The 10,986-nt window shown below is 40.5% G+C and overlaps 1 protein-coding gene across 3 annotated transcripts in view; it reads right to left on the bottom strand.

Annotated features, from left to right (window-relative positions):
• LOC122555309 (E3 ubiquitin ligase TRAF3IP2-like) overlaps positions 1–1,657 on the bottom strand; it is a 71,441-nt gene extending 69,784 nt beyond the window's left edge. For 2 of the 3 annotated variants that reach the window (XM_087992612.1, XM_087992611.1), the window contains exon 1: positions 1,286–1,655. Coding sequence is in view for 1 of the 3 variants with exons in the window: in XM_043701176.2 (XP_043557111.1) it covers positions 1,286–1,293 (8 nt within the window). In the remaining 2 variants the exon portion in view is untranslated. Of the gene's footprint in view, positions 1–1,285 lie in introns of all 3 variants that reach the window. The other variant, XM_043701176.2, reaches the window with a different exon arrangement.
• Between the last annotated feature and the right edge of the window lie 9,329 nt (positions 1,658–10,986).

Consider the following 10,986-nt stretch of genomic DNA (forward strand, 5'->3'; position numbering starts at 1 on the left):
TGTTCTTCATTGTTGTGGTTCTGTTCACCTAGCTGGGAATTTGTGTTGCAGACGTTTCGTCCTGTCTAGGTGACATCCTCAGTGCTTCGGAGCCTCCTGTGAAGCGCTTCTGTGATGTTTCCTTCGGTATTTATATCACTATAAATACCGGAGGAAACATCACAGAAGCGCTTCACAGGAGGCTCCCAAACACTGAGGATGTCACCTAGACAGGGGACGAAACAAATTCCCAGCTCGGCGAACAGAACCACAACAACAAGCACCCAAGCTACAAATCTGCTCCCAAACTTTGAATTGTTCTTCATTCTAATGAGTTCACAGAAATCTCATTCCCACAACACTGTTAATATGTTTAAAGCACTAAATGTAAAAAGGGCTGACATGTTGGGCAAGCCCACAAATCCCATTTTTATAATGTCTAAGATTTACAATTAAGCAGATGTAAATTCCTACCAAGATGGCGAAACTTTTATACAATATTTAAACACTTCAATTTTCCCTTACGTTGTGTTTTAGAATCATTTTAACTGAACTTTGAGTCTTTAAAGATGTTCACAATAAAAACAAATTTGACAGCTTTGCTCAAGAATCGTCTATAATTTCTTAATCATTATCGATATATTAAAGTATGCGCTTTTCATGAATTCATGAAGTTTTTCCACTCACATTCCACTCAGTATTCTTTGCTCTATCTCACGTAAGAAAATAATCCCTTAACAACAAGTTAGAACACCGCTTGTCCAATGCAGTAACTAAACGTTTAGGGAAAGGTAACGAGTCTGGAGAGAAAAAAAGGGTGGCAGACAGCCAACTAACAATCAGGAAGTGCCCGAGAGAGACAGAGAAGAGAAAATTTGGCCGAATTCGAGCTAGTTTAGGAACAAGGCTCAAATTACAATATTCAAATTGAAGAAAGCAGCGAGAGTTTTTTTTAAAAAATCAATTCATTTCATGTCATTTCGAACAGGTTAGTTTACCAATTATGCCGAGGAAGGTATTAAACTCGCATTTAAAGAAAACTCTTAAGACTTTCTATTCACCTTTAAGAATATCCAACTGACATCAACCTTAACGCTAACTCCAAAGTGGGTGCCTAAAGTCTCTCAACAACCTCTCATATTACGTAAAATTTGGAATATGACTGGCAAAGAATCCGATTTTGTTTCACAGCCGAAGCAGACATGGGCGGACAGAAACTTACTTTATGATACTGAAAGAAAGATACAATATGCCCGAACTCAAAGCAGAAAGTAAACTAAGAGGATAAAAGCCACTTGCAGTTTACCTCAACATCCTTATGCCTATAATCGAGGATTTTCACATGAAGCAAAAGGTTTCCAGCAACTAGCACAAAAGTGAACCGCAGGAACTATTTTCACGCAGTAATTAATCTTCGACGCATGTCTTTACAGGTACAGGAACAACATCGATGTCAGCGAACGAGAGCTTCTCGAGGGAAGGGAAGGGGAGGTTCCTTACTCAACTTGAATATATTCTAAACACTTCCAGTCGGAACCAAAACCCTTCTACATTACAGTCTCATTAAAGTCAGACAGCTTTTGTTTATTACCAAATAACCAGCTATAGAATACTCTCACCCATAGACCTTAAAGCCAAGACCAAACCCCAAATCTGACTTCCGTCCAGGTGCGAGAATTTCACGTGATAACAAACACCCAAATACCAATATTAGCATTGATCTTAAAGCATTTTTTTTAACAAATGCAGATTTTGTTGAAGAAACTCGGCAGAGTTGGCAGCATCTGTAGACAGAAAGCAGAGTCGATGTTTCAAGTCCAGTGACGCTTCACTTTATTTTAAAATTTACTTATAGCCCTGCTCGTGGACACAACGTGTAATGCTCCACAGTGCCACTGCTTAGGAGGACTTCAGTACTTAATGAGCTTCGAAGAGACCATTGCAACTACATTTGTGTCTTTTTTATCGAGTACTTTTTTGTGCTTTTGCTCTTTTTAAAGGGCAGTTTTTGATGGCGTATTTTTTATGAACGGGGTTATCGACCTCCATGTCAACTTTATTCCTACCCACGGTTCTTCACTCAATTTGTCATCGGTCAGCCCCTCTATCAAAAATACTGACTCTGCTTAATTTGGATGTATAACTGAAGTTCCCTAGCCTTCCCCCAGCTTTTTTTAACTTTTTTTTTCCAATCTCGTCCTTTATTTACATCCCCCACCAACTTCTTTAGACATCATCTCGTTTTAATCATCTTTGGTGTTTCTCTTTATTGGACAAAGTTAAAAATCACACAACACCAGGTTATAGTCCAACAGATTTATTTGGAAGCACTAGCTTTTGGAGCGCTGCTCCTTCAAGATTGGTTGTCCAGTACTTCACGGGGAGCAGAGAAACTACCTTATGTTCTTAGCAGCCTGTAACACATTATCAATGAGGATGAGCACCTCGCCAAGACCTTCCCCACTCCTCCACTTCTCGCTTTTAAACAACTGCCAAACCTTAAACAGACCATTGTTTGCAGCAAACTGCCCAGCCTCCAGGACAACATCAACCATAACATCATACAACCCTGTCCTGGCAACCACTGCAAGACATGGATACTACTATTACATGTGTAATAGTACCCGCCATGTATGCAGCAGTTGCTCATGTGACTTGGCCAACATTGTCTATCTGAAGAGCTGCAGGCAAGGATGCCGCAAGGCATGGTACATTGGCATAGACGAAGCAGATGCTATGACAACAGATGAATGGACATCGCGCAACGATGACCAGACAGGGATGTTCCCTCCTAGCCAGAAAACACTTCAGCAGTCAGGGGCATTCGGCCTCAGATCTTAGGGTGACCATCCTCCAAGGTGGATTTTGGGATACACAATAATGCAGAGTGGCCGAGCAGAGGCTGATAGCCAAGTTCGGTACCCATGAGGGTGGCCTTAACTGGGACGTCGGCTTCATGTCACACTACAGGTGACCCCACCATACTACATGCTCTCATAGGAGAAAGTGAAGAAGGGCTAATGCCCGAAACGTCGATTCTCTTGTTCCCTAGATGCTGCCTGACCTGCTGCGCTTTTCCAGCAACACATTTCCATCTCTACATGCTCTCATACACATACTGACACACATGCACACATACACACACACTCTTTCACGCACACATACACACACAGACATCCCACAGAGTCTCCACCCTCCACCTCTCACAGGTTTAAAGTCCATTGCACTCACGGACACACTCTACCAAGCATGTGCACACACACTCTCTTTCCCTCACATGCATGCACACACATAAGTCTATGGTGTGAATTTGCATTTGGAGATACATTCTGTTTTGTTGAAAAAGCACACAATCTGCAAGCAGTCAATCTATGTGACATTTTATAACTTTCTACTTTGGAAATAGTCCCAGTCTGACTCAAGATTGGAATACAGACAGACCCTAACCTCACACCTTAATGCATTGTCTGAGCTGAGCTGTCACTTTCTTTTATAAAACCTTAAGTTATCTTGGGAATGTGACTTGAAAGAAGTTCTGGGATTTACATATTAATGAATTGATACAGCAACCCATTCTAAAAGATAAAAGAATTAACAGCAATCTAGGTGTGTTCAATATATCATATCAGTTGCATGACATTATGATCTTTTGCTATTAATTCTGTGTGTTATGATCCTGTCCCACTAGTTAACTGATGAAGGAGCAGCACTCAGAAAGCTAGTACTTCCAAATAAACCTGTCGGACTATAACCTGGTTGTGTGATTTTTAACTTTGTTCACCTCAGTCCAACACTAGCACCTCCAGATCATGGCTACCATTGACACCTCTTTATTGGAAGTATTGGTGCTGATCAATCAACCATATCCTCCTCACACTTTCCTTCAATCCACTCAGCATTTGGTCATTGGATAACAATTCAGCTGTATCCTAAATTCACTAAGTCACAGTTCACTCAGCCTAACTCTTAACTGCTTCTTTTTATCTGTACATTTTTAAACAGTTCCCTTTCCCTGTCTCTTTGAAATCTTTGTGAATATTAAATTGTATTGCCTTCCATTGCTGCAACACTTATATCTAACCTTTAGTGTAATTAGATATTGGAAGGTTGTCCATACAGGCATTATAAAACAAAATGTGTACCAAGTCACATTAAAGAAGGACATTTTAATAAGTATGTATCTCTTGCCAACACACTTGAATTGTAGGTCAAAGCAGTTGAAGTCATCATTGTGAGCCCACCCACCACACTGGAGCTGGAAGTTAGAAATGAAAGTGTAGAAACATCGAAATAGGTAGATTGGCCATGCTAAATTGTGCTGTAGCATGCAGGGTTATGCTGGCTAGGTGGAATAGCTATGGGAAATGTAGGGTTACAGGAATAGAATTGGGGGAGGATGGTTTATGGGGATAGGGTGGATGTCTGGATCTGGTGGGATGCTCTTCAGAGGGTTGGATGGGTCAAATGGCCTCTTACTGTGCAGATCCTATGAAGTAGTACTTGACATGATTATGGCTGATCTTCAACCTCTAAGTGACATTCCCACTCTTATCCACATCAATGCCTCTAGAAATCTTTTTCTTCCTTAAATATATTCAGTAAAGTGGTTTCCACAACCTTCCATGGTAGACAATTCCACAGTTTCACCACCTGAGTGAAATCTTGAGATTTTGAGATCCCTTTTATTTCGAGAAGGTTTGTAGCTCAGGTTGAGGCTCTGGATGTAAGTTTGCTTACTGAGCTGGAAGGTCCCTTTTCATTCTTCTAACATATAGTGAATACAGTCAAACCAATATCATGTCATAAAACAAACCTGTCATCCTAGAAATCAGTTTGGTGGACATTCACTGAACTCTGATTATGGCAAGTAATTTTTTTTCTTTGGAAAGGAGACCAAAACAGCACAAAATATTCCAGATGCGGTCTCAGCACAGACTTGTATAGCTACAGTAAGATATATTTACTCTTGTACTCAAATCTTCTTGGAATAAGGACCAACATACCATTTGCCTACATGTTTACCATACCCGAATGCTTATTTTGGGTGACTCATGAACAAGGACACACTTGATCAATATTTCCCAATCTATCACCTTTTTAATAATAGTCTGTCATTCTGTTTCTCCTACCGAAGTGGACAATTACCTACATATTACTGCATCTGCTATTCATTTGTCACTATGACCTTGAAGCCTCTTTACATTCTCCTCATCACTCACTTTTTTGTGTCATCAGCAAACTTGAAAACATGATATTTGATTCAGTTATCCAAATGTATTGTCAATACCTGGGGCCCAAGCGCTGAGCTGCAGTATGCCTTACACTCCAAAAATTACTTGTTTATTTCTTGAAATGCATAAAAGTGGATAAATCCCCAGGACCTGATCAGGTATAGCCTAGAACACTGTGGGAAGCTAGGGAAGGGTTTGCTAGGCCCCTTGCTAAGATACTTGTATCATCTGTAGTCACAGGTGAGGTGCCAGAAGACTGGAGGTTGGCTAACATGGTGCTACTATTTAAGAAAGGTGGTAAGGAAAAGCCAGGGAACTATAGACCAGTGAGCCTGACGTGAGTGGTGGGCAAGTTGTTGGAGGGCACCTTGAAGGACAGGATGTACATGTATCTGGAAAGGCAAGGACTGATTAGGGATAGTCAACATGGATTTGTGCATGGGAAATCATATCTCACAAACTTGATTGAGTTTTTTCAAGAAGTAACAAAGCGGATTGGAAGATTCCCCATGGGAATTTGGTTAGCAAGGTTAGATCTCATGGAATACAGGGAGAACTAGCCATTTGGATACAGAACTGGCTCAAAGGTAGAAGATAGAGGGCGGTAGTGGAGGGTTGGTTTTTCAGTCTGGAGGCCTGTGACCAGTGGAGTGCCACAAGAATCAGTGCTGGGTCCATTACTTTTTGTCGTTTATATAAAATGATTTGGATGTGAGCATAAGAGGTAAAATTAGTAAGTTTGCAGATGACACCAAAATTGAAGGTGCAGTGGACAGCCAAGAAGGTGACCTCAGATTACAACGGGATCTTGATCAGATGGAAACATTGGGCTGAGGGGTGGCAGAAGGAGTTTAATTTAGATAAATGCAATGTACTGCATTTTTGGAAAGCAAATCTTAGCAGGACTTATACACTTAATGGTAAGATCCTGGAGAGTGTTGCTGAACAGACAGACCTTGGAGTGCAGGTTCATAGTTCCTTGAAAATAGAGTCGCAAATAGATAGGATAGTGAATAAAGCTTTTGGTATGCCTTCCTTTATTGGTCAGAGCATTGAGTATAGGAATTGGAACGTCATGTTAAAGCTGTACAGGACATTGGTTAGGCCACTTTTGGAATATTGTGTGCAATTCTGGTCTCCTTCCTATCGGAAGGATGTTGTTAAACTTGAAAGGGTTCAAAAAAGATTTACAAGGATATTGCCATAGTTGGAGGATTTGAGCTGTAGGAAGAGGTTGAATGGGCTGAGGGCTGTTTTCCCTAGAGCGTTGGAGGCTGAGGGGTGACCTTATAGAGGTTTATAACATCATGATGGGCATGGATAGGATAAACAGACAAAGTCTTTTGCTGGGGTGGAGTAGTTCAGAACTCGAGGGCATAGGTTTAGGGTGAGAGGGAAAAGATATAAAAGAGACTTAAGGGGCAACATTTTCACACAGAGGGTGGTACATGTACAGAATGAGCTGCCGGAGGAAGTGGTGGAGTTTAGTACAATTGCAACATTTAAAAGGCATCTGGATGGGCATATGAATAGGAAGGGTTTGGAGGGATATGGGCCGGGTGCTGGCAGGTGGCACTAGATTGGGTTGATATATTTGGTTGACATAGACAAGTTGGACTGATGGGTCTGTTTCTGTGCTATACATCTCTCTACGACTCTATTGATGTTAAGCTAACTAATCTATCATTCCCAGTTCTCCCCTCCTTTTTTAAATGGTGGAATTTCCTTTTCCACACTCCAGTTTGCCGGTATTGCTCTAGAAACATATTGAACTCAAGAGGATAATGACAAATTATTTCCTTGGCCAACTCCTTTGGTACCCTGGGCTGTAGATCATCAGTTCCCGTTAATTTCTCCAGCATTTTTATTTTAAACCAATATGAATTCTTCTTTCCAAATATATCCTCTCAAAATGCTGGGAAGTTTTATGCATCTTCTTGAAGACAGGACTAAAGTAATTATTTATTTGCTTTGCCATTTCCTGGTTCTCCATTATTAATTTATCAATTTCGGACTGTTAAGGGCTTACATTGGTTTGCCCTATTTTTTTTTTCTTTTTACACACTTATGGAAGGTCTTGCATTCCATTGTTCTCTTTTTTGCACAGATTCTCTCATACTCTATTTTTCCCCTCTTAATCAACTGCCTGGTCCTCCTTTGCTGAATTCTAAATTGCTCCCAGTCCTCAGGCTGTTATTTTCCTTTTCGAGAAAACGTAAATGCTTTCTTTGGATCTCATTCAAAAACTCAGGTACAAAATCTGAATTTCTTTTATTAACTTCGTTGTACAGGAAGTTGATGAGGCTACTTTTGGAAGACTGTGTATGGTTCTGGTCGCTCTGCTAATAAGGAAGATATTATTAAATTGGTGAGGGTTCAGAAAAGACTTACAAGGATGTTGCCAGGACTGGAGGATTTAAGTTATAAGGGGAGGATGGGACGTTTTTCACTGGAGTGAAGGAGGTTGATGGATAACCTTATAGAGATTTAGAAAATCATGAGGGGCATAGAAAAGGTGACTAGCAAAGGTGTTTTCTGAGTTCAAAACTAGAGGATATATTTTTCAGGTGAGAGTAGAAAGATTTAAGAGAGACGTGAGGAAGCACTAGATGAAGGTACAGTTACAACATTCAAAATACTTTGGGCAGGTACATGAATAGGAAAGGTTTAGAGGGATATGGGCCAAATGCAAGCAAATAGGACTACTTTAGTTTGGGAAACTTGCGTGGCTTGGATGAGTTGGACCGAAGGGTCTGCTTCTATGCTGTATGACTCCACCTGTTGTGTCCTTTCAACCAGAAGGAATTCAGGTCATTCTGCTATAACGTGACAATTGTGTTCCTCTACAATCTTGTGCTATAGAAAATTGCACTATGGGAAACCTGCTATACCCATTTAGCAGAAAGTTCACATTTTGTAAACAATGTCCAAAATAAAGCCAATTTGTGCTGACAGAATGTGCATTACAGCAGAATGACCCATATATAACTGTTACAACATATGCATTCATTCCTTTAATATTAACCACTGCCTACTGGTCGTCATACTTTTTAATGAAGTTATGTAGTCTATCACAGCCAACTCATCCCTCATACTTCAGTAGTTTCCTGTCTTAAAGGCAGAAAGATTTGCAAAGGATTTCCAGAACTTCAGCCTTGGCACCTTGCATCTTTGATCCATCAGTCAGATGATGCAAACTTCAGTATAATTGCTGCATGAAGTTTGCAGATACTATGAAACAGTGTAGTAGATGGTGATGAGGATAGTTATAGACATCTGGTTAAAGCAGTATGGTGAAAATGGGCTCAATTAAGACAAATAGAATTCAATGCAAAGAATAATGATGTGTTTTGAGAGGACTAATTTGGAACCAGAGTGCATTATCAACAACATTATTTTGAAAAATGTGAATGAGCGCATGAATTTTTCTTTTTTTTTGCTGGGAAGTATCTGTTGCCCATCTCTAGCTGCCCTTGGATTGAGTGGATTGCTGAACCATTCAGTGATTGGCAAGTAGTCAAGCAGTGCTGTAGATTTAGACCCACACGTAGGACAGACTAGGAAAGCACAGCATATTTCCTTTCCTTAAGAACTTTATTGAACCAGATATATTAAATAGACAAGCATTGATTAGTTTCATGGTCACCATTACTAAGACAAGTATTTGCTTTCAGATTTATTAATTAAAATGGTAATCACCAGCTGCTGTGCCTCTGAAACGTTAGCCTGGGCCTCAATTATTAGTCTAGTAAATATACAAATACTTAAGGCAGGCAGGTTTACAAGATAGTTAAACAGCATATGGTGTGCGAGGCAGTCCGAGTCCAGGCCAGCCTGGGAAATGAATGCTGTTGGCGAAGGCATGAGCCGGAGCTCAGGGTGGCAGGCAGTCCAAATCCAAGCCAGTCTGGGGAGATGAATCCTGGTGGTGAGTCCCATGTCGGAGGCCAGCGCGAGGAGGCAGCGAGGCCTGAAGCCCAGCGGCCATGTAAAAAGGACTGTAATTTGAGTACTTAATAAAGATACTTTTATTCTTATTTTGGACTTTGAGTAATTCAAGTACTTTTTAAAACTTCATATTCCTATGCTAGCCCAGTTTTTTTTTAACTCTTTCAATTCTGTAACAAACGCTTAAGTACCTGTACCTAAGATGGCGCCAAAGCAGCAACATTACAAACTTTTCACTGCACTCATTTGAGTGCATGTGACAATAAAGGCTATTCTATATAGTTACTTAGTTTCATAAATTGATGCTGAGAAAGAATAGATATCATGCAAATAGAATCTTATAAATCACTGGTCAGACCTCAACTGGAGGATACAGACCAACTATGAGCATCACAGTTTGTGCAAAGATATAAAGACATGAGAAATAACTTTAGAATGTTAACCGGTGGTCTATTAAAGGTTTTAAAAATGTTAAAAGCTTTCAAAAAAGTAGACAAAGAATAGTTGTTCCCACATACTCATCGAGAAGTACGGCACTGGAAAAGCACAGCAGCATCCAATGAGCAGCAGAGTCGACATTTTGGGCATAAGGCCTCCATCTGGAATGTGGAGGGGGAAAGAGGGCTGAGAGATAATTGGGGGCTTGGAAAGTAGGGTGGAAGGCAATAGGTGGATGCAGGTGGGAGATAAGCATGATAGATCGGTGGGGAGGGTGGAGCAGATAGGTGGAAAGGAAGGTGGACAGGAAGGACAGATCAAGAGGTTGGTGCCGAGTTGGAGGGTTGCATCTGGGTTGAGGTGGGGGAGGGGAGATTTGGAAAATGGTGAAGTCGATGTTGATGCTATGTGAGTCATAGAGCACGGAAACAGACCCTTTGGTCCAACTCATCCATGCCGACCAGATATTCAAAATGAATCTAGTCCCATTTGCTAGCACTTGGCCCATATCCCGCTAAATCCTTCCATTCATATACCCATCCAGATAGCTTTTAAATATTGTAATTGTACCAGCCTCCACCACTTCCTCTGGCAGCTCATTCCATACGCACCACACTCTGCGTTAAAAAGTTGCTCTTTAGGTTCCTTTTAAATCTTCCCCCTCTCACCCTAAACCTTTATCCTCTAGTTCTGGATGTCCCCCCACCCCAGGGAAAATAACATATCTCTTTACCCTATCCATGTCCCTTATGAGGTCAACCCTCAGCCTCCGACACTCAGGGAAAATTGCCCTCGCATATTCAGCCTCTCCCTATAGCTCAAACCCTCTAACGTTTTTGCGCAGAACATTACTAAAATATGGGTTGTAAATGGCTTATGAAACAACATTAATGCCTGCATTTAAAATGGATTCAGATCATTATGTAGGGAAGATTAAAGAATACAAATAATAAACAGAGTATTTGGATTGAAGCAGATTGCTCTGACATGGGCCAGAACTATCACATGATAAACAAACACAAATGTCTTGTACGTACATGAATTTTCTGCAACTCTTAAAACAATGCAATAAGTTTTTTAAAAAAAAATTTTTCTTCCCCCAGTACCTCAATTCTCATATTTTAGCACAATTTTGGTTCCACATTAATCCTTACATTAATGATTTATTCAGAAGATCCTTGCCAGTGGTGATTTTGATTCCAGTGGCTTCTACACTGAAATGCATTTTGCATGTATCACAAAGTCAGAGAAACTGCACAGATCTGAATAGTGAGCTATGTTTTACAATCCTTGCACTGTAATATGAAAAGAAACCTTGTTCAACACAACTGTCCATCCATCAAACTTCAGTAGCAACAAATGTTCCCTATGTAATCTATTTCCTAGATTT

This window comes from Chiloscyllium plagiosum, unplaced genomic scaffold (genome assembly GCF_037043375.1).
Source record: "Chiloscyllium plagiosum isolate Xiang-an unplaced genomic scaffold, Cpla_swu_hap1 HiC_scaffold_12, whole genome shotgun sequence".
NCBI classification, from domain to species: domain Eukaryota; kingdom Metazoa; phylum Chordata; class Chondrichthyes; order Orectolobiformes; family Hemiscylliidae; genus Chiloscyllium; species Chiloscyllium plagiosum.